Below are 23,657 nucleotides of genomic sequence, written 5' to 3' on the forward strand. Positions count from 1 at the left end.
ACAACTGTATCCAGAACTGTAGTTGTAACTGTGGTCAAATCTGCAAAGTGCCATTTGAGATGAATCAGCCTGTATGAATCTCTTTCTAGTCGTTATCTTCCTGGTTCACAGCAGAACAGGAGCAGCTCTTCCATTGGTTTAAAACATCCAACTCTCTTTTTTTGGGATAATTAAACACTCCAGTCCATTCACTCTCTCCTTCATGGAATATAGAACACTATTTTACAAGGAGACAGAATAGAGAAGGGAACATCTAGCATTTTACAGGATCAGCAGCCGAGCAGAGAGAGCATCTATGTACAGTCCAGAACAGCTAAGGCGGGTGTCTGTCTGGTGGAGGTCAGGACAGTCCTTCACCCTCTGGCTGTGTATTGTGTTGTGTGTCTGCGTGTTGGATGGTGCTAGTGCATTTGGTCCAGTAGTTACTCATCCTGTTTAGGGAGGAGGGGAAGGAGAAACGGAAGGAGGGATGATGAGGTAATGAGAAAAGTCATTGGTGAAAGGCAAGAAAGTGTAAAAAAAAATAACTAAAAGTAACAGTCTGTATGTCATCATGCGTCTGACTGGTCAGGAGGTGGGGGGCTGTTAGACCTGTTCTGTCCAGCTCTGGCTGCTCTGTCCCTGGGTAAGGCTGCACTCACAGCCCCAGGCTTCATTGAGCCTCTAGAGGCCTGCTGTCTGTTAGGGCTGTTTGATTCCTTGTCTTTTGACAACGTCTTTCTCAGCTTCTTCTCCTCTTCATCCTCCTCCTTATTTTTTCCCTCTTCATCAGAGTCGATGCGGTTCAGTCGTTTGCGGATAGGACGATCTTCCTCAGATGACGACTCCGATTCCCCATTATCATCCTCATTATCTTTGGTGGAGGGTCTGCATTTCTTCAGCAGAGCTAGATGTTTCCTCCGCTGTTCTATCAACACCTCTCTCCGCTTCCCTCTGCCCATCTTCTCTCCTCCCCTCTTCTTTCCCCTTGTTCTAGTCTCCTCCACCTCTTCTCTCCACCTCTTTCCCCTATTTTCTTCCTCCTCAGACTCTCTCGAATGGGAGGATTCTGAAATAGAGGGAGCGAGCGGCGGATTCAGACATCAGCAGGAGTTAACCCCGCATTCAGACACTAGCGGGAAAAACGTTCCTTTGCCCGGCGCAATGGAATCGATGGCCAAAGTTGCCGTGGAAGTGGTGAAAAATTTAAAACGGCTCTATTTTCTCTGCATCTGGTGACGTGTTTTCCGCTTCATCCAACCAACCAGAAAATGTTGGTTTAGGGACAGTGGTCGGTTTAGATTGGTTTAAATTTAGGAGGGGGAGGGGTGGAACATTATCGGCACGCTTTCACTTGCAGAAGCGTTTTTTTGCCGCTAGTGTCTGAATGCGGGTTGGTTATGAATTGTTTACATTCACTAAATGACAGTCTGTCAAGTTCCACATGGACCTCCCTAATTTGGGGCAGGGATGGTAACCATAGTAACTGACCATCGCTGTTTGAGCTGGAGAGACGACGGCCGGATTTGGCCTTGTCCTTATTAGTGGTTGCCTGGGAACCCTCAGATTCCGACGTCTCGCGGTAGTTCACCTCCCGCTTCCGGCCCCGCCTTAAACCACACCTCTTCCTGTCCTCATCGCTGTCACTCAAATCACTGGTCTCTGCAGAGAGACAAAGAGAGTTTTATTTGACTTTCAACTGAACATGTTCTTTAACCTCCAGCACCAAACCTGGATTTGTACATGTGTCATCTTTTCCCAACTCATATTCCAAGCCTTACTCACCTATCTCTTCCTCCTCATCTTCACTCTCCTCCTCCCCCCATCCTCTCCTCCGTCTGCGGGGGGGTTTCTTGCACTTTGCTGAGGTCCTGGTTGTTCTCTGTTTAGGTGCCCGTCTCTGTGCCCGTGTAGACTGGCTTACGAAGCCCGGGTCACTGGCAAAGCTGTCCACATCACTGGCTGCTTCCTCATCACCTGACGCTACAAACTCCTCCTCCGTACTACAGACACAAGTTAAAAGTTTGCATTTATAGTGTTCAAACTTTACAATATGGGGGGTAGCTCCAATGCGTAGCACCCACACACACACATATCCACGGAATTACTAGGACTGACTTAAGGCCAGTCAGGGACAAACGCACCTGGCGCTGAGCTGAAACTCCTCCTCACTCTCTGCAGCCGTGCTGTCGCTCTCCAGGTCGTTAAGTCTCCGCCTCTTCCTGCTCCTGGTGGGAGGGGCCTGAGCTGTGGTTGGTCCTCGTTTCTCCTTCCCCTCCTCCGATATGGTGGCAATGTCCTTATCCCGCCCCACTCCTACACACAGGACCACAGGGTTACACACAACAACAGGAACACAGGCAGGCCACTATTCTGTCATCTAAACTATAGGTCGCCCGATTAATCGGAATTGCAGATTAATTAGGGCCGATTTCAAGTTTTCATAATCGGAAATCGGTATTTTTGGACACCGATTTGGGCGATTTTTATTTATTTTTTTACACCTTTATTTAATCTTTATTTAACTAGGCAAGTCAGTTAAGAACACATTCTTATTTTCAATGACGGCCTAGGAACGGTGGGTTAACTGCCTTGTTCAGGGGCAGAACAACAGATTTTGGCCTTGTCAGCTCGGGGATTCAATCTTGCAACCTTTTAGTTACTAGTCCAACGCTCTAACGACCTGCCTCTCTCTCGTTGCACTCCACGAGGAGCCTGCCTGTTACGCGAATGCAGTAAGCCAAGGTAAGTTGCTAGATAGCATTAAACTTATCTTATAAAAAACAATCAATCATAAATCACTAGTTAACTACACATGGTTGATGATATTACTCGTTTATCTAGCGTGTCCTGCGTTGCATATAATCGATGCGGTGCGTATTCGCGAAAAGGACTGTCCTTGCTCCAATGTGTACCTAACCATAAACATCAATGCCTTTCTTAAAATCAATACACAGAAGTATATATTTTTAAACCTGCATATTTAGCTAAAAGAAATCCAGGTTAGCAGGCAATATTAACCAGGTGAAATTGTGTCACTTCTCTTGCGTTCATTGTACGCAGTCAGGGTATATGCAACAGTTTGGGCCGCCTAATTTGCCAGAATTTTACGTAATTATGACATAACATTGAAGGTTGTGCAATGTAACAGGAATATTTAGACTGATGGATGCCACCCGTTAGATAAAATACCGAACGGTTCCGTATTTCACTGAAAGAATAAACATCTTGTTTTCGAGATGATAGTTTCCAGATTCGACCATATTAATGACCTAAGGCTCGTATTTGTGTGTTATTATGTTATAATTAAGTCTATGATTTGATAGAGCAGTCTGACTGAGCGATGGTAGGCACCAGCTGGCTCGTAAGCATTCATTCAAACAGCACTGTCGTGCGTTTTGCCAGCAGCTCTTCGTTGTGCTTCAAGCATTGAGCTGTTTATGACTTCAAGCCTATCATCTCCCGAGATTAGGCTTGTGTAACCGATGTGAAATGACTAGCTAGTTAGCGGGGTGCGCGCTAATAGCGTTTCAAATGTCACTCGCTCTGAGACTTGCAGTAGTTGTTCCCTTTGCTCTGCATGGGTAACGCTGCTTCGAGGGTGGCTGTTGTCAATGTGTTCCTGGTTCGAGCCCAGGTAGGGGCGAGGAGAGGGACGGAAGCTATACTGTTACACTGGCAATACTAAAGTGCCTATAAGAAGATCCAATAGTCAAAGGTATATGAAATCCAAATCGTATAGAGAGAAATAGTCCTATAATTCCTATAATAACTACAACCTAAAACTTATTACCTGGGAATATTGAAGACTCATGTTAAAAGGAACCACCAGCTTTCATATGTTCTCATGTTCTGAGCAAGGAATTTAAACGTTAGCTTTCTTACATGGAACATATTGCACTTTTACTTTCTTCTCCAACACTTTGTTTTTGCATTATTTAAACCAAATTGAACATGTTTCATTATTTATTTGAGGCTAAATTGATTTTATTGATGTATTATATTAAGTTAAAATAAGTGTTCGTTCAGTATTGTTGTAATTGTCATTATTACAAATAAATAAATAAAAATCAGCCAATGAATCGGTATCGGCTTTTTTTGGTCCTCCAATAATCTGTATCGGCGTTGAAAAATTATAAATCGGTCGACCTCTAATCTAAACCCTCTTGTTTGCATCTTGTTCCTCATTTTGGATGCATCCAAAATGACACCAAATTCCCTACATAGTGCACTACTATTGACCAGGACCCTTAGAGCTCTGGTCAAAAGTAGTGCAACTATATAGGGCAGGGTTCCTGAACTGGCATCCCGGATTTGGCCCATGGGTGATTTTATTTGTTCCTCCAAGTTTCCTTTGCCCCCAAAAATAAATAATAATATTTTCCCACGCATAATAGAGACACATGAATGTATACAAACGCAAGCAAGTTTTGAAATGATGCCCCCCCGACCATCCGCTCAAGAAAAAAAAGCAAAATCAGCCCTTGGCTGAATCTAGTGGATGATCCCTGATATAGGGAATACGGTGCCATTTGAGAGCCATTCAGTCCTCAGTGTACACACTCATTCCCTTTCTCTCTCCTCTATATTTCTCACCTCCTCCATCAGCATCTCTGACGTCTTCCTCTATCGCTTCATCAATGGCGTCATCAAAGTCATCAAACCTGGAACACACACACCAGGGTTTACGTTAGGAACATGTGGAGCCGGACAACACAGGGGGAAGCCACAGGAATTCAAGGCCGACCGCGGTACTGCACGCATTGTTAGTAGAAAACAGGACTACATAATACTGAATGGAATAATGGCAATCTTCATACACATTTTTTTGGGAAGACAATCATGGTCTTCAATCTGCAGTACCACGGACGGCCTTCATCTTGAGTTACTCAATGAGAGGGGGCAGCACTGAGCTAGCCTGCAACATCACTTCCTGGAGTAGCTCACACTAGATTTCTTGACGGGTCCAAAAAGTTGGACCCATTCCGAAATGGACCTGGGGCTTTCCCACCCGGACCCAATATGCATAAATACATTTTTTAAATATAAAAACCCGTTCTGTTCAGGCCCGAGGACAACTAGACCCGTTACGTATAGACCTGGTCTGATCAGAGTGAGGGAAGCAGCAGAAAATTCATTTTTTAAGCGATTTTATTAACCCTGAGCTGATAAAGCTTGAGAGGACGGGAAAAGGTGCCGCTCTAGCAGACGCGGGAGAGGCAATACTGTGAGTGACACAGGGAGAAGGGAGGGAAAGAGCAACCAACCAAGCCGACTCGCGCTATAGTAGACTATGGGCGGCGGGTAGCCTAGTGGTTAAGAGCGTTGGGCCAGGAAAAATCTTCCATTCTGCCCTTGTGCAAGGCAGTTAACCAGCAACTGCTCCCCAGGCGCCGATGACGTTGATTAAGGCAGCACCCCCGCACCTCTCTGATTCAGAGGGGTTGGGTGAAATGGAGAAGACGCATTTTGGTTGAATGCATTCAGTTGTGCAACTGACTAGGTATCCCCTTTACCTTTGCCATATATAGCTGCCATAGCTAGGTTATTTATCATCAAATATGATTACCTAGTACCTGTCTTGACTGCATCAAACCTGTAAGAAGCTAGTTAAGCTAGCTAACGTTAGCTAGCTAGACTAACTGAGGCTGCAGTGCATGTGCTCTCATCCTACAAATAACAACAATTCCATTCAGAATATTAAGTAGCAGCCTACCTCTTGGTCTTGGTAGCCTATCCTTCAATATTTTAATTCCATATCCCGAGTGGCGCAGCGGTCTAAGGCACTGCATCTCAGTGCTAGAGGCGTCACTACAGACACCGGTTGATCCCGGGCTGTATCATCAACAAGCTACATACGCCATGCTCCAATCTTGTGAAAACCAAGAGCAGCAATATAAATGATATTTTTACCATTCATTTATACTGTCATTGGGACAACGTGACAGGGAAGATTTTAATTTACCGGCCATTTGAGAAATTGACCAGATCCATATACATTGGTTGCGTAACCCATGAAGTCGTCTACCAACGGTGCTTAATAACACATGTTCAAACATTTGCCAAAATGCAATTCTATACAATGCACCTGATGCGAGCGGCTCCATATGTGACAGAGATAAACATCTGTTAGAAACTTAGAATGAAGGGGAATCTAAAGATGCAACTAGGATTGGTCGCTAAAAACCAATAGAACAAAAGAGAAATGCTGGTTTCAATGGCATATGAGGAAGTCTTTCTAAAATAATTCCTTCCACATTTCTATGGTGGGATTTTGCCGAGGCTACTTTGAAGCAAGGTAAGACATGCCTCATAATATGAAGTAAAACACATAGGTTTTTAACAATTTAGTATGTTTTCAAAATGCATACTGCCTCCAGCTCACATTGCAAATTAGTGAGTGACGCGCTGATAGCCTGCCTACCATAGCCTATGCAATGGAATGGCGAATGGGAGGCGAGCTTCAATTATCAGTTGAGAAAAATAAATAATTATAGCTCTATAATCGTGGTCATCAAAACTGTTTATCACCCAATTGCATTTAGAATGAAATGTTTCACTCCAGCAACGAGTTTGACAAGTTATATTCTGCTCATAATAGGCTCTGTAGGCTGTGTGCATGTGATAAATAAGATGTGTGATGACTAACAAATACACACGCCCCAATTTAATTCCACCAAATTTAGCAAATTAACCTAGACCAATAAGCATGACGGTCAAATGTAGTTCCATCAACGAATTCCACTAAATTTGACAATGGGATGGTTTTTTCTCCCGGTCAATTTGGCAGGTAACAATTTTATTTAGTGGCTTTAATTTATTTATTTTTCCTTGGCCAAAACCCTGGCACACAACGCACACTATGAGATGGGATTGTCACCATGACAACATGTGACTTACCTATTTTATTTGAGCTGTGCCGTCACTTCTCGTTCTCTCACACACACACACACACACACACCTGTAGCTGATACACTTCCTGGTTCTGGTAGACCTCCTTCCCAGATTTTTGGTATTTTTTGCATCTTTCTTTTTTGCCTGTTTCTCCTCTTCTTCCTCCCCTTCCTGCAAGAAACACAACACACAAATTCAGATTATGATCATTTATTTTATGCACATTTGGCCTTCTAGACAAAATTTCCCTAATTGTGTGTGTACTTACAGGAATGATGTTCTCCACACTGATTCCCACATACACCAGACGCTCCCTCCTACAGAGAAAAAACAGGAATTACACAACCATTTCAGTGTGTGTGTGACAGTGTTTGAGTGAGACTGTGTGAGATTGAGTGTGTGTATATGTGTGTGGTGTGTGTGTTACCTCCTCTCAGCTCGGTCTCTTTTCTTCATAGCGCAATCCAAATTCTGCAGCTGCTCCTCTAGTCTGTCACACAACAGCTTCTACAGAGACCAGGGGCAGTGTTAATACATGCACGCACGCGCACACTCTCTCTCTCTCTCGCTCTCTCTCTCACTTACGTGTTGGCAGGGCGGGCAGAACCATTCTCCCTCAGGTATGACCATGAGAGGGGGTCTGAGACAGGCGGTGTGGTAACCACTATCACATGAATCACACAGCAGGATCTGCAGCAGAGAAACACACAGGTTGTGCACACATTCAGGTGTTTGGTGTAAAACTCATGAAATCAAGAATAGATAGTGCTCTGCAGAAGGGAAACAGTTTAAACACACGCTGTTTCTGGCTTCACAGTAAAGCACAATATTTCAGAAGTCATACGGATGCCAAGATGTAAAGAAACAAAAAACACAATGTACTCCAAACACACACACTTCTCACCAGTTCGGGGTGGTTTGGGAGTCCACAGTGGCTGCAGGGATCTTCATTAGGCGTCTCCTCTGATTGGCTAGAGTCATCTGAGTCACAACCACTTCCCCCACCCCCTTTCTCCTCCTCCTCCTCTCCTCCCTCATTCGGTTTGCATCGCTTCGCTCGAGTATTTGACCAGCGGGCGCCTCGTTGTCTTCGTCTGCTCTGTAGACACACACACACATAAAACACACATTTACAATCAATCACCTTGATAACCAACATTTTCTTGGCTATGATCATTTTCACATTCATACAAATGAATTATTCCTAGATCACTTATGAGTAAATTAACTTTTAAAACAAAGTAGTTACCTTTACAGTCCTGCTTTGTCCCTCAGGGTTTTCTCTCTTCTTTTGCCATTGAGCAGTCTTCTCTTCTTCTTCCTCCCTCACCCCTGGGGGTGCGTCTTGCCTCTCCACCTTGTTTGGGCTGGGTCTGTAGGTAGGGTTGATCAGTAAAATATCAAATTACAGCACAATGGAGACAGCTCCAACAATACCAGCAGAACTGGGGCACAGTTGGAGAAGATGGCCAAAGAAGTGGAGAGCCTTTGTTGCTGCCCTATGAGCCAGCCAGCACGGCGGCGATGAGTGAGAGCATGATAATAAATCAGAATATTGTATCTATTATTCAGCTCTACATGATAAATTGTCACCTCAGTTATTGTGATGACAGAAATGGGAAGAGATTCTATCATGGACCTTACCTGCATATCCGAGCCGATCTCCGCAGAGACCTCCCATCTCCCTGCTCCTCCCCCTTCTGCTCTCGCACGTTCTCTCTCCTCTGGTTGGGAGGGATCTTTATCTTCAGCCTGATCCCTTCTTTCTGCAGCTCAGAGGAGGCTTCCAGGGGACCCGGCCGGTCTGTTGCTCCATGCCCAGCACCCTTCACCCCAGCATGGGCTGGTGTGTCTGTGTTGAGGGCCTCTCCCTGGTCCACCTGTCCTTCTACAGTCTGGCTTCTCTCTGACTCCTGCTCCTTCTCTCCTGAGGTACTCTTCTTCTTCTCCTCTTCCTCTGTTCCATGGCATCCCTCGCTTTTCTCCACATGGAGGTTAGTCTTTTTCTCTTTTGGGTTGTCATCCCTCTCTCCAGACTGGTCTCCATGTAAATTCTCCCTCGCTTTCTCTCTTCCATCCTCTCCTAACCTCTCCCTCGATCTCTCTCCTTGCTCGTTCCTCGCTCTCTCTCCTTCCCTCTCCTCTCCTCCTGCCTGTCTCTCCTGTCCTCTAGGCTCCAGGGGTGATGGGGCTCCAGTATCTCCCCAGCAAGGACTCTTCCTCACCAGGACTGACTGCCTGCTCCTCTCCTTGTCTGGAGCTCTGGCCCTCTCCTTCCCCTCCTCTGACCCTAGTCTGGTTCTCTCCGTACAGACCGATCCGCCATCTTGTTGCTGCGACGCCGGCCTGCAAATGACCCCCATATGACATATACCCCCTATGAGCCCTCCAAGCCCGTTTAGGGGAGCCCCCCCATTGGTCAGCTCCTCTGGCAGTGGGACTGCCAGGCCCCCATCAGGAGTTGACTGCCTCCCCAGCTGCTCCTCCTTGGTATGTGTTACTGAAGGGTTACGGACGATGATGCTACTGCTAGTACTGCTGCTATGGCTGTTGTTGTTGTGATGGTTGCTGTGCATGTCATTGTTGTTGTTGTGATGTGTGTTGCTATGGTGACGGTTGGCGCCAAAGAGCTCTCTCTTCTTCAGTGGTATCTTGGCCTGCTGATCGGTCCTCAGCGCCCTTTCCGCTTCCTCCTTCACAGGAGGAACTTCCTGTTTCATCGTTGCCGAGATAGGCACCATGACGACGGAGACAGCATTGCTAGGGGAGTTGCTAAGCGTTTGGGGTTCCTCTTTGACCAGTGCGGTGATGGTGCTCACTCTGTTGTCAATCACTTCTGACCTCTCCTCCTTCCTCTCGCTCTGTTTCTCTCCCTCTTCTTTCTCACCTGGTTTTTCCTTCTCCCTTTCTTCCTTCATCTCAACTGCAATGTTTTCCTCCTTCACTGAGACTACCGGTGCAAGCTTGGTTGGGGTTTCCTTCTCTGCTAAAGACGCCATGTTGACGTCCGTATTAGTGGACTCTGGGTAGGAAGATGATCTACTCTTTTCTCGCTTTTCCTCATCTTCCTCATTCTTCCCTCTCTCTTTACTCTTCTTCTTGTCTTCCTCAGCCTTCCACATCTGTCTTGCCGCTTCCTCTTCCTCCACCTTTACCTCTCCTCCAGCTTCACCTTGAAAAATCACCAAACATGTTGATTGCAGCATTGCAGCTCTGGTTCCAACATTCATTCTTAATAACACAATTATAATAGAGCAGTAGTGACCACATGATCATGTTACTACTAACTACACCATCATATTACAGGTAACAAAATAACCCTTACCCTCCTCCTGGCCTCTTCTCCCCCTCTCCACAGGTGTGGCACAGTTGGACCCTCCCTTCTCTCTGTCCATCTCTTTCTCCGTCTCTCCTTCCTCTTTCTCCTTGTGTTCTGGATCCAGCTGGGTCTTCAGGAGGTCCAAAGCATCGGCTAAGTCATTCCGGGTTCTGAAGACAAACAGAACATTCTGAACATACGGTGCCATAAAAACGCATTTGCCCCTTTCTGATATTCTCAATTTTGCATATTTTTGATACTGAATGTTATCAGATCTTCAACCAAAACCTAATACTAGATAAAGGGAACCTGAGTTTACTAATAACCCCAAAAATGTATACTTACTTAATGTATTTAATTAACAAAGTAGTTGCACTCAATAACTGGTTGTGCCACCTTTAGCTGTAATGACTGCAACCAAATGCTTCCTGTAGTTGTTGATCAGTCTCCCACATCGCTGTGGAGGAATTTTGGCCCACTCTTGTACGCAGAACTGCTTTAACTCAGCGACATTTGTGGGTTTTGAAGCATGAACTGCTCGTTTCAAGTCCTGCCACAACATCTCAATTGGGATTAGGTCTGGACTTTGAATGTGTTGCTTTTCAACCATTTTCATGTAGACTTGATTGTGTGTTTTGGATCATTGTCATGCTGCATGACCCAGCTGCGCTTCAGCTCACAGACGGATGGCCTAACATTCTCCTGTAGAATTCTCCGATACAGAGCAGAGTTCATGGTTCCTTCTATTATCAGAGAATTCTACAGAAGAATGTTAGGCCATCCAGTTATTGAGTGTAAGGGGGAAATTACTTTTTCACACAGGGGCATTGGGTGTTGCATAACTTTGTTTATGAAATAAATATGTCATTGTTGTGTTATTTGTTCACTCAGGTTCCCTTTTATCTATTATTAGGTTTAGGTTGAAGATCTAATAACATTCAGAATCAACAATATGCAAAAGTAGGGGGCGAATACTTTTTCACAGCACTGTACATACACCCTTTCTCTCTTCTCAGATGCTCCGGGTTACTAGGGTTACAAAAAATATATCCATCCATGCATCATTACCTGACGATACAGCTCCAGGTGGATCCGTCCCAGTCGTCCTGTTCCTCTGTGTACAGTCGGATGTTGTGTTGGGCGTCAGTCTGCAGCCAGTACATCAGGCCCTGTCGGTCTCTGCCCAACGGCTGCAGCCTCATCGCCTCCGCCTCCTCCTCGTTCACTAACGTCTTGAACTTCAGGTTGTCATCAAACTGGATCTCACACAGGTACTGGGGTTGGGGGTTAGAGAGAGACGGGGGGGGTTAGGGTCAGACAGAGAAAGAGAAGAAAACAGTACATTGCCTTCAGAAAGTATTCAAACCCCTTTACTTTTTCCACATTTTGTTGTTACCAAGTGGGATTAAAATGAATTTCATTGGAATTTATTGTCAACGATCTACACAAAATACTCTTAATTTCAAAGTAAATAAATGATTAATGGAAAATAAATATGTTAGAATCACCTTGGGCAGCGATTACAGCGGTGGGTCTTTCTGGGTAAGTCTCTAAGAGCTTTGCAAACCTCGGTTGTACAATATTTGCCCTTTACTATTTTTTAAATTCTTCAAGCCCTGTCAAGTTGGTTGGTGATCATTGCTAGACAGGCATTTTCAAGTCTTGTCATATATGTTTAATACAATTTAAGTCAAAACTGTAACTCGGCCACTCAGGAACATTCAATGTCGTCTTGGTAAGTATTTGACTCAGCCATGCCTCCTTGCCTGGCCAACATTTTCTCATCTCCCACCCCTTCTAATGCGACTATCCCCGATGCTTTTCCATTTTTCCCCTGGCCCGCTACAAAGTTACTCCTTGCAGGCAGTCACTGAGTCCTAGGTGCTAAAGGAGCTCCTTAAACTTGACCCCAAAAAACGTCTGGGTCAGATGGTTTACACCCTTTCTTCTTTAAGGCTGCTGCCACTATCATCGCCAAGCCTCTCTCTCCTTCCTGGGGAGGTTACCAATGCTTGGAAGGCAGCCACTGTTTGTCCTTTATTTAAAGGGGGAGATCAAGCTGGTCCTAGCTGTTATAGACCTATTTCTATTTGCCCTGTTTATCAAAAGTGTTGTAAAAACTTGTCAATAATCAACTGACTGGCTTTCTTGATGTCTATAGTATTCTCTCGGGTATGCAATCTGGTTTCCACTCAGGTTATGGATGTGTCACTGCAACCTTAAAAGGTCCTCAATGACACCACCATTGTCCTTGATTCTAAGCAATAATGTGCTGCTATTTTTATTGACTTGGCCAAAGCTTTTGATACGGTAGACCATTCCATTCTAGCGGGCCGGCTAAGGAGTATTGGTGTCTGAGGGGTCTTTGGCCTGGTTTGCTAACTATCTCTCTCAAAGAGTGCAGTGTATAAAGTCAGAACATCTGCTGTCTCAGCCACTGCCTGTCACCAAGGGAGTACCCCAAGGCTCAATCCTAGGCCCCACTATCTTCTCAATTTACATCAACAACATAGTTCAGGCAGTAGGAAGCTCTCTCATCCATTTATATGCAGATGATACAGTCTTATACTCAGCTGACACCTCCCCGGATTTTGTGTTAAATGCTCTAGAACAAAGCTTTCTTAGTATCCAACAAGCTTTCTCTACCCTTAACCTGGTTCTGAACACCTCCAAAACAAAGGACATGTGGTTTGGTAAGAAGAATGCCCCTCTTCCCACAGGTGTTATTACTACCTCTGAGGGTTTAGAGCTTGAGATAGTCACCACATACAAGTACTTGGGAGTATGGCTAGACAGTACACTATCCTCTCAGCACATATCAAAGCTACAGGCTAAAGTTAAATCTAGACTTAGATTCCTCTATCGTAATCGCTCATCTTTCACCCCAGCTGCCAAACTAACCCTGATTCAGATGACCATCCTACCCATGCTAGATTACAGAGATGTAATTTATAGATCAGCAGGTAAAGGTGCTCTGGAGCGGCTAGATGTTCTTTACCATTCTTCCATCAGATTTGCCACCAATGCTCCTTATAGGACACATCACAGCACTCTATACTCCTCTGTAAACTGGTCATCTCTGTATACCCGTCGCAAGACCCACTGGTTGATGCTTATTTATAAAACCCTCATAGGCCTCACTACCCACTATCTGAGATACCTACTGCAGCCCTCATCCTCCACATACAGCACCTGTTCTGCCAGTCACATTCTGTTAAAGGTCCCCAAAGCACACACATCCCTGGGTCACTCCTCTTTTCAGTTCGCCGCAGCTAGCGACTGGAACGAGCAACAACAAACACTCAAACTGGACAGTTTTATCTCAATCTCTTAATTCAAAGACTCAACCATGGACACTCGTAACAGTTGTGGTTGTGTGGTATGATGTATTGTTGTCTCTGCCTTCTTGACCTTTGTGCTCTTGACTTTTCCCAATAATGTTTGTGCCATGTTTTTATGCTGCTACCATGTTGTTGTCATGTTGTGTTACTACCATGCTGTGAGGTCATGTGTTGCTGCCTTATGTTGTTGTCTTAGGTCTGTCTCCCTTTATGTTGTGTGTCTCTTGTTGTGATGTGTGTTTGTCCTATATTTATATTGCATTTATTTTTTTAATCCCAGGCCCCTGTCCCCGCAGGAGGCCTTTTGGTAGGCCGCCATTGTAAATAAGAATTTGTTCTTAACTGACTTGCCTAGTCAAATAAAGGTTAAATAAAATAAATAAATAAAATAAAAAGTAACTCCAGTGTATAATTGGCCTTGTGTTTAGGTTATTGTCCAGCTGAAAGGTGGATTTGTCTCCCAGTGTCTGTTGGAAAGCAGACTGAACCAGGTTTTCCTCTAGGACTTTGCCTGTGCTTAGCTGTATTCCTTTTCTTTTTATCCTAAAAAGCTCCCTAGTCCTTGCCGATGACAAGCATAACCATAAGATGATGCAGCCACCACCATGGTTGAAAATATGAAGAGTGGTACAGTGATGTGTTGGATTTACCCCAAACATAGTGCTTTGTATTCCAGACAAAAACGTAAGTATTTTTTTTCAGTATCACTTTAATGCCTTATTGCAAACAGGATACATGTTTTGGAATATTTTTTATTCTGTACAGGCATCCTTTTCACTATGTCATTTAGGTTTGTACTGTGGAGTAACTACAATGTTGTTGATCTATCCTCAGCTTTCTCCTATCACAGCTATCTCTGTAAGTGGTTTAAAATCACCATTGGCCTCATGGTGAAATCCCTGCGCGATTTCCTTACTCTCCGTCAATTTTTGTAGTAACTGGGTGTACTGATACACCATCCAAATTGTAATTAATAGCTTCACCATGCTCAAATGGATATTCAGTGTCTGCTTTAAAAAAAATATATATGTATCCATCTACCAATAGGTGCCCTTCTTTGCAGTTTTCATCGTTGAATCTGTGTTTGAAATTCACTGCTCAGCTGAGGGACGTTACAGATCATTTTATTTGTGGGGTTCAGAGATGATAGTGTTTAACACGATGACTATTATTACACACAGAGTTAGTCCATGCAACTTAATATCTGACTTGTTAACAAAGGGGTTGAATACTTACTGACTCAAGATATTTAAGCTTGAAATGTTTTATTAATTTGTAAACATTTCTAAAAAGATTATTCCACTTTGACATTATAGGGTATTGTGTAAATCGGTGACACAAAGTCTTACATTTTAAATTTAGGCTGTAACACAACAACGTGTAAAAAGTCAAGGGGTATGAATACTTTCTGAAGGCACTGTATATGATCAATATACTGTTCATACATAACAGTAGATATCACAGAGGAGGTAAAGAGGTCGTCTGGTATATTAGTGTGATAGTCTGCATGTGTGTGTGTCTTACTTTGAGGATGCTGGTTTTGCACTCCATGCTCATGTCCTGGTAGCCCTTGTGTTCCAGCTCCCAGGCCCAGCTACTGTTGATGTCCTGGCATACCTAGATGACAAATATACAGTCATTACAGGTGTACACACTAAGCACACACCAAGCACAGCTTACCTTAGCCAGGTACCTCTCCCACTTGTCTGCAGACACAGACTTGCCAAGCTTCCGTAGCAGCTTGACATGCAGCTCCACTAGTGGCTTGGGAACTGAGAGAGATACACACAGAGAGAAATAATACATGAGTTAATACATTAGTTTGATATAAAACTAAGTACACTGTCATAACACCAGCTAGGATAACACTAATCACTTATTACAACACACATTGTGCAGTGTTTTTTTAAAACTCAACATTCTCCTTCTGGTATTCTGACTGTCTGTGCAATTCACATTGATTCACACTTTTTTAGAATTATCCTCAAATATCTAGCTAACAGTGGCAGGCGTGGAGGTAAGATCAACAACTGTGATTCATTGTCATTTTTTGCATTAATAAAAAAAACACGACGATGTGTTTGGTGAACAATGAAAGAAATGTGGAAAGAGCAAACAACGTTATCACGGCAGTCTACAGACAGTTAACTGGCTAACTTGTAACAACATCTTTCCTACGTTAGCACATACTAGCCTAGGTACGCCACACACAGCTAGCCAGATAACTAGCTAGCTAAATCGTGACAAGAAAGCCCCAGTAGCTAACATTGTCTCAAAGGAGGATTTAAATCATTATAAACTGTGACAAATGAAAAAGCCTGAGTAATTTGAAATCAGCGGAATTTTATTTGAATGAATTAATAGCCACTGATGTGTTGACGAAGGTTAGCTTGGTTTAGCATGAAGTTGCTCGACTACACATCACGCATTGCGCCTGCGCGAAATGGACAGTCTGCCAAGTAGTGTTTTTATCGGACTATTTAGACAACTGTTTACGACACCGATTGTATTCAAATAGTATTTACTCATACACACCTGGGGCTGAGTTGTATACTTTTCTTGCACTAGTATGGGCAGGCAAGCATGATGGAAAAGTACACCTAATAGCTAACGTTCGCTAGCTAACGAAATTAAGGTAGCTAACTAGTTAGTTTGGTCATTCAAGCAGGCTAGTTTCTTAACAAATAGCTAAGTAACGATACATCTAGCTATCTAGTTACATCAATCAGTAACATTAGCCAGTTATACCGAGGCACATGTCACAGTGTGTGGAAACTCCCCTAAGCCAGCTAGCTGTACTTGTTCCCCCCTGACCACCCAGCTAGCTAGAAAGTCAGTGAAGATGATGCTGAGACCCGCTTCCTCTCCCTTCCCACCTGTCGATGTGTCCCGGAGATACCTCTCCATCTGCGGAAAGGTGAGTTCGGGTAGGTCCAGGGCTTGTCCGTAGCGCTCCAGGAACGAGCAGACCACTGCGAAACTGGGGCAGAGACCGGGGTTTGAGCCCTGCGCTGCCGCTGAAGCAGCCATTTTTCCAGCCGGGGAGTAGGATGAGAATGAACGGATTTGGGAGGATAGAAAGGAGCCCAGAATTCAACGCGCCAAGTATCGTATCATGGGTAGACGAAGGAGGGGGCTCTGTGACCAGGTATTCCCCCCAGGGACGCAAGTTTCAGACATCAAGAATGTTATTGTGGTTCATTATCTAGGCCCGTACGATTACTAAACATTTACAATGCTAGTTGGTGTACGAGTCATGTAGAGTACAGTCTATTCACCTTATTTTCAATGGAAATATGGGCGGGGTCTGTTTAGTTTGTTTGTGTGATTGACTTCTGGTTAAGCACTTCCGGGCAACAGTTAGCTAGTTACATATCTCACTGTCGCTTCTTACAACTTCCCAAATATGGACTCGTGAAAAACATGCATTTTATGATCGGTAAGGGGATGCCACAATAACTGGCAGAAACGGAAGCTGTTCATGGAACAGGAGTGTTTTGACCACCGAACCATTTTTGAGAGGGTAGTACAGTTGTGAGGCGCCTTTTGATTTGCACCCGTCTCCTAAGGGCGAGGAGTCTCTTCGGATTTGCCTCAGCGCATTGCACTTGAAGAAACCTCCAAACATAAACATTTTTAAAAAGAAAACTCCAAACCGACCCTATGTGTGTTCCTATCACTTCGTGGACAAGAGGCCGACTGAAGAGCATCCTTTCACTGAGAAGTGGCTGGGCTATGATGCTCCAGTACAGATCAGAAGGCGACATCTCATCAGTACATTAACACATACATGTTCAGTAGCTGTTAGCTAGCTGCTAACGTTACTCGCTAGCTATCGTCACATATAGGGTATCCTGAATCAGGCAGACGTTAGTAGTAAGTAGGTAGCCATTCCTAAGTCCTAACATACTGTAGCTAGCTAACTGTTGCCTAGCTTACTTACTTAGCTTGGGGGCAGCCCATCTGATGTTGTTGCTAGCTAATTAGCTCATCCCCTACATTGTCAGACAGAAGTTGTTGGATAACTAACAATATCTCACCAATGCAATAATTATCCCCATAATTGCTGGCATGCCACTGGTGATGCTCATGAAATGTCTAGCTAGCTAAATTATTAAATGTTCAAATTGTTTTCTTTCTTTTAACCTAACCATAACCAGTAGGCTGTCTGTGTATTTTACTTTGTTAAACTTGTGGTCTCTTATGTTTGTTTGACAGATGAAGACAATTGTGATGCGGAGTCTGATCTGAGTGTGCCAATTGCACTGCAGCATAAAGATGCTGATACTCAATGGGAGGTTCCAGCACTGACTGATCACAGCTATGTGTCAAGAGAACCAGTCAACAAGCCCATCTGCCACAAACAAACCCAATGTGGTGGTGCAGAGTCATTGACCCACACCATCCTGAAGAATGACACTAGCTCAGTGTTGTATACTGGCCTTCCTCTAAGTGTTTTCTTTAACCATGTAGCATTTCTGCATAAATTCTACACGGCTAACTTCAAAATGCATATCACTGATCAAATACTGATAACCTTGATGAAGCTGAATCTACTCCACAGTGATCTTGCTGAACACTTTGCTGTGTCCCAGGGAGTAGTGAGCAGAATCCTTTCCTACTGGATTGACACAATGGAGGAGCTCATGAGGATCTACATTCCATGGCAGCCGAGGTTAGACAATCCAGAAGTGCTTCAAAGAGAAGTTATCCAACACCACTTGCATCATCCACTGCTCTGAGACCATTCTTCAGAAAGCACAAAATCTCGATTCCAGATGGGGGTCCAACAGCCACTATTATTCCAGCAATACTCTCAAGTATTTGGTTGCCATTGCTCTATGTGGACTCATTATGTTAATTTCTCCTGCATATAGAGGCAGATGCAGTGACAAGTTCATCACCCAAAACTCTCGCTTCCTGGAATACCTTAGGCCTGGCGATGAAGTTATGGCTGACGGGCTTCAACCTTGCCATACCAGCCTTCACCCAGAAAGGAGGTCAGCTGTCTGACGAGGATGTCGCAAGCACAAGAAGGATAGTTAATGTGCATATACATGTTTAGAGAGTTATCAGACTCAAGGTGTTCAAATCCTCTTCCAGACTGTTCCCATCAACCTGACACACAAAATGGACAAAGTCCTTAGAATCTGTGCAGCCCTTGTTAACATGCAGGGTGAGATCATCCATGAGGATGCAGAATGAGCAGTGAGAATGTTCATACATTTGAAATGTAACTTTAAACACTATCATTTCATCCACCTGAGATACTATGTATGTATATATATATATATATATATATATATATATATATATATTAGTTTAATCTGAATTATTTGTTCCTATATTTGAAATCTACTGTAATTTTGCCGGTTCCTGATAATTACAGGCATCCACTAGGTGCTGCTATTATGCCTTTTTAAATCTATTTCAAATACATTTTCTTCAACACAAATGTCACTAACACGAGGGAAGACCACGAGGGAAGACAAATGTTTGTCAAGTGACACAATTTTTCTTAATTTGTGCCCTTGAAAACCAAACCCAGAATCAAACTGAAAACACCTTTGAATACTTTAGACATGCCTCCTCATCCTTCTTTTCAAAATGGTAAGTATCAAAGAAAAGGTCAAAGTGGAGTTTCATAATGTTTTTATTAACTCCGTAATTTGCTAAGTGCAAGATGAGTTCACGAAGTGCCATATGAAAAAAATAGCTATACAAGGTACGATTAAAATATTCATCAATCATAAGGTGTTATCCTTAGACATTAGATAAGCATGTATGAAGAGAGCTGTACAAGGAAAGACATAAAAAACACCAAGAAGAATTGTGCCAATATAAATCAGGTCAATGTGCATATGAAGAGAACTGTGCAAGACAAAAAAAACAACCCAGAGTTATGCTTAGATACAGTAGAGCTGACAGCTTTACAAGGCAAAAAATATAAGAACTATTTAAAAACACAAAGTATTAGGCCCCAAGCCTAGATACCACATAGATGAACATATTTGGAGCACAGAGTTAGTCTGCCTATCTGGAACTCATATACTATCCTTGGCAGCATATGTGGGAAATACAATGCCTTTAGTTTAGTGATTACATCAGCACAGAACTTCACCTCAAAAGGCATATCAATGACAACCAGCTCGCATGGAGCCCATTTACACCTGCATGTAGTAGCCACAGGCTCCATTAGGTTGCAGCTGGGGAACCCCATTCACCAGCTTTACATCAGTGAGTTTGCCAGAGACTCACACTTCTTACTCAGAACAGGACATTTGATTTCTATACGTTTTTGAGAGTTTAACACTCCATCGGGGCTTTCAGAAAGCCATGGCTCCTTGACACTCACTGCTGTGCCTCTGCTCTCCATCCATGTGTTGGCCACCTGCTCATTTTCCTTGCCATATGTGGTTGCTGAGTTTCCATGGAACCTGGGGAAGAGATGCTCCCACACAAAGTGGTCAGGATTTGTTGAGGTGCGCACAGGAACCTTCTTTGCTGAGCTAGCAGTGATCTGAAGTTGAAGTGCATCATACCATGCACAGGAGGCACTCTATCATTTAGTGAAATCTCCAAGCAGGCACATTTACACTCCTCCAGCTTAACATGAATGTCATAAAACTGCATGTTGATGCCGTGTTCACTATGAGGCTGCTGTAGTTTTGTGGCTGCTGCTGGATCTTGAGGACTGTTTGGTTTAGCGTTGCACTAAAGAAGGCTCCCACTGGAACATTGGCCAAACTCTTTTAAGTGCATTGTGGGAGTGGTATGCAGGGGTTGGAGGTAGAGATGGAGAAGCGGCCGGGGGGCTGTTAGAGAACTCAACAGATCTCGCTCAACCTTTTGGAGATAAATTCCGCTGTGTCCCCAAGTTCCACTGGCATTGCTCATCTGTACAGGACACCCCTGTCAATCTTCCATACACAGCATTCTGCACCTTCAACAAAAAACTACTGTTAGAATAGTCGATTACAGTACAGAACACTGGTTTACATGGTGTTCACAGGTGACTAGTTTACACAGTTCCCTTTTAACTAGTAGGTTTAGGTTGTTGGTCATTTCCTATTTGATTGTAAATCTCATCTTGATTCTGTACCTACTTCATTGCCATTTGAGATTAGACTGATATACTTAAACAAATGAGCCATTGAAACCAAGAACCGTGTGTACATGTTGTACTAGTTACGTTATCAGTTCCGGTCAGTGATATCAAATCATGTTGTATTTCTGTGTTGTAGATGAATGTATATGGTGTTACTGATGTCAACATGTAGGCTAGAACATACAGGGGCAACTAGACACTAACCCTCTTCTTATAGCTATCCGGATTCCAGTCCCTTCTAAACGACAAACATCTAAGGGTCAGGGAGGCCAAGGTGAAGGGTAGGGAGCAAATTGAGATCAGCTTTCTATGTAGGCCTAGTCTACTCTGCTCACATATGCTCAGTTCACAGGACCTGCTCTCCTTCTTACCTTAAACTGAGTCAGGAAAGGTAGGCTTAAGGAAACCAGCTTGATCTATCAATAGCTCACATTCTGTTGCACTCGGAACAAAACGTGAGCGCAGCGATACATCTGCTTGACTTGGCTAATGGAGAGGAGCAGTAGTCCTAGACTAGGCAGTGGCTAGTTGGAGTTGTAGGGACAGCTAAAGTCCAGCAGGTGGAACCATTTCACTGTATTGACTTTTATATCAGGCTCGATGGAAAACAAATCTCCACAACAACTACCCAACATCATCCCCAGGGATCTGAACTGGTTAGCACTGTGTCTGGGATGGAATACACATGGCTGGTGTCCATAAATTAATGATGTCAGAGGGATGTTTCTAATCTAGTCTGACTAAATAATCTTTCCAAATCTCGTCTCGTTGAAAGGTGTCCAAGGCTATTTTTGACCAGAATGTTGTCAGCATCTTCCAGCCTGATCAATTCATCAACCACATCCAAATACCTGTTACAACATTATAGACCATGTCAACCACAAGCATCCTCTACCTCTCCTGTAGCCACAGCCAAAACCTGGGCTGCGTCCTAAACGGCACCCTAGTCTCTACATAGTGTACTACTTTTGACCAGAGCCCTATGGGCCACGATCAAAAGTAGGGCACTACAGTACATAGGGAATAGGGTGCCATTTGGAATACACATTATAGACCATCTCAGCCACAGTCTACTCTATGGCCACAGCTAACCTGATTAGCCTACACTTCTAGCTGGCAGCAGGAGGCTACTTGCTATATGTCTACGGCACATCTGTTAGCAGTAAAGCAGCAGAATACGTTTATCAGATCAGGCTGACCTATGGCCATTCATCTCTATTATAACCCTACTCAGAGAGCAGACATACCCTGTTAACCTGACAATCAGATCACCGTCAGACTTTCAAGCCAAGCTCTTTTTCCTCAAACCTCATCTCAAATCTTAAATCCCGTTATGACATTTTGATAGTCAGTGTTATGGGTTGTACATACTTCAGCTAAATGGAGATAAGTATATTTGGACTCTGGGTGTGGACCACAACCAATAGTCCAGGTTTCTCAAAAGCATTTTAGCACTAAGAACATCTTAATTTCATTGAAACTAAATGGACGAAAGATGATCTTAGTGATATGATGCTTTTGGGGAACCCAGCCCAGTTCTCAAGAACGTTGAAGGACAGACAGACAGACACACAGACATCATTTTCACGACAGGTCTCATGAGCTCTGTATAGCTGATCATTATATTAGCAGCAGCTAAAGATTATATTAGCAGCAGGAACAGGAATGACTGAAGTTTTATGTTGGGATAATGTTGTCAGAACGCTTCATCCAGTCATGTCCAGTAGGGGGCACTGTGCCCCTCTGTTCTACAGGTCATGCTCTGTTTGTCCCAAATTACACCCTTTTCCCTATTTAGTGCACTACTTTTGACCAGGTCCCGGGATGACAGTAGTACATTATGTAGGGAGGGAATAATGCGCCATTTGGGACACATACATGGAGGTTCAAGTGATGTCTCCATGGTCGGGGGGACTGTTGTTAAAATGCATCAGCACTGAGAAGGCTCAGAGTTAGCAGCAACACAGGGAAAACACTTATACATGGATCGCACATGTACTACAAATGTATGCTCTCATTGTAATGTAAACTGTCTTGGATAAAAGGGTTTGTTATGTGGCATTATGTTTACAGGCCAATCAGATCCTCTAAACTTTCACCTCTGTGAATGTCAAAGTAACTCAAAATGATTTCAATGTACACAATCCACATAGCACCCTTTTCCTCGTACATTCTGTGTTGAGAGACAGAGAGAGGAAGTAAGGGAGACAGAGTAGTGTCTGCATCATTTGAACTGTATTGTGTGAACCTAGGAGGGCCATATGTTTGACATTAGTTTCACCACCATTTGACCAACTGGCTGCAAACACCCTTCACAGACACATCATCATGGCACAGACCATTCATCTTACACACCATTGGTTATAGAATCAGTAATCAGACACACCATTGGCTATAGACCCAGTAATAGCACACATAATTGGTTATACTGTAGGTATCATAAGTATTCACCCCTTGGATTTCAATTCACATGTTAATACATGTCAATACATGTTAGAAACACTCTTGGCAGCCATTACAGCTGTAATGCTTCTTGGGTTAGTCTCTAAGAGCTTTGCACACCTGGATTGTGCTATATTTATATACATTCTTCAATCTCTGTCAAAGTGTTGGGGGTTATGGCTACCCAGCTAACTTCAAATGTCCCCACAACTTTAGAGAACGTTCCCTTAAGAGTCATTAGGTCATTTACTAATGTTTTCATATGAATGTTCCAGTGATGTGCAAGGAATTTTTTGAAGAGACTATTTTGGATTTGCCTCTAACATAAGGCTTTGCATATAGGCCAAAAAAGTATATTATTTTGCCTTGTTTTCTTGCAATATAACTTTTGTGCTTTATTACATATACAGCATACATGTTTTGGATTTGTTTTGTTCTGAATATTTGTATTCTTCTTTTCACTCTGTCATTTAAGTCATTATTGTGGAATAACTATAATGTTGTTGATCCATCGTCCGTTTTCTCCCATCACAGCCGTTGAACTTGAGCTTTTGTTAAATCACAAATGGCCTCA

At 43.5% G+C, this 23,657-nt stretch overlaps 1 protein-coding gene across 2 annotated transcripts; it reads right to left on the reverse strand.

Moving 5' to 3' along the window:
* Positions 1-303: 303 nt before the first annotated feature.
* Positions 304-16,823, reverse strand: LOC139385447 (remodeling and spacing factor 1-like). 2 transcript variants are annotated; one of them, XM_071130500.1, is made up of 17 exons: positions 16,410-16,823; positions 15,214-15,305; positions 15,058-15,150; positions 11,261-11,466; positions 10,199-10,362; positions 8,518-10,045; positions 8,123-8,246; positions 7,778-7,972; positions 7,459-7,563; positions 7,301-7,380; positions 7,142-7,190; positions 6,941-7,044; positions 4,576-4,643; positions 2,124-2,295; positions 1,765-1,982; positions 1,471-1,641; positions 304-1,048 (listed from the first exon to the last, which is right to left on the reverse strand). In XM_071130500.1, exons 1-17 carry the CDS (start codon positions 16,561-16,563, stop codon positions 552-554), a joined length of 4,020 nt encoding a protein of 1,339 aa, XP_070986601.1. In that variant the 5' UTR covers positions 16,564-16,823; the 3' UTR covers positions 304-551. The 2 variants fall into 2 exon arrangements, with proteins under 2 accessions (XP_070986601.1, XP_070986600.1); XM_071130499.1 differs by having other exon boundaries at positions 6,941-7,047.
* Positions 16,824-23,657: the final 6,834 nt, after the last annotated feature.

This window comes from Oncorhynchus clarkii, chromosome 27 (assembly GCF_045791955.1).
Source record: "Oncorhynchus clarkii lewisi isolate Uvic-CL-2024 chromosome 27, UVic_Ocla_1.0, whole genome shotgun sequence".
NCBI lineage: Eukaryota > Metazoa > Chordata > Actinopteri > Salmoniformes > Salmonidae > Oncorhynchus > Oncorhynchus clarkii.

Coding starts and splice junctions, on each gene's coding strand:
- LOC139385447 (XM_071130499.1), bottom strand. CDS start 16,563: ATGGCTGCTTCAGCGGCAGCGCAGGGCTCAAACCCCGGTCTCTGCCCC. Junction 11,467..15,057: donor GCAAAACCAGCATCCTCAAA/GTAAGACACACA, acceptor CCCCAACCCCAG/TACCTGTGTGAGATCCAGTT. Junction 7,973..8,122: donor GACAAAGCAGGACTGTAAAG/GTAACTACTTTG, acceptor GTGTGTCTACAG/AGCAGACGAAGACAACGAGG.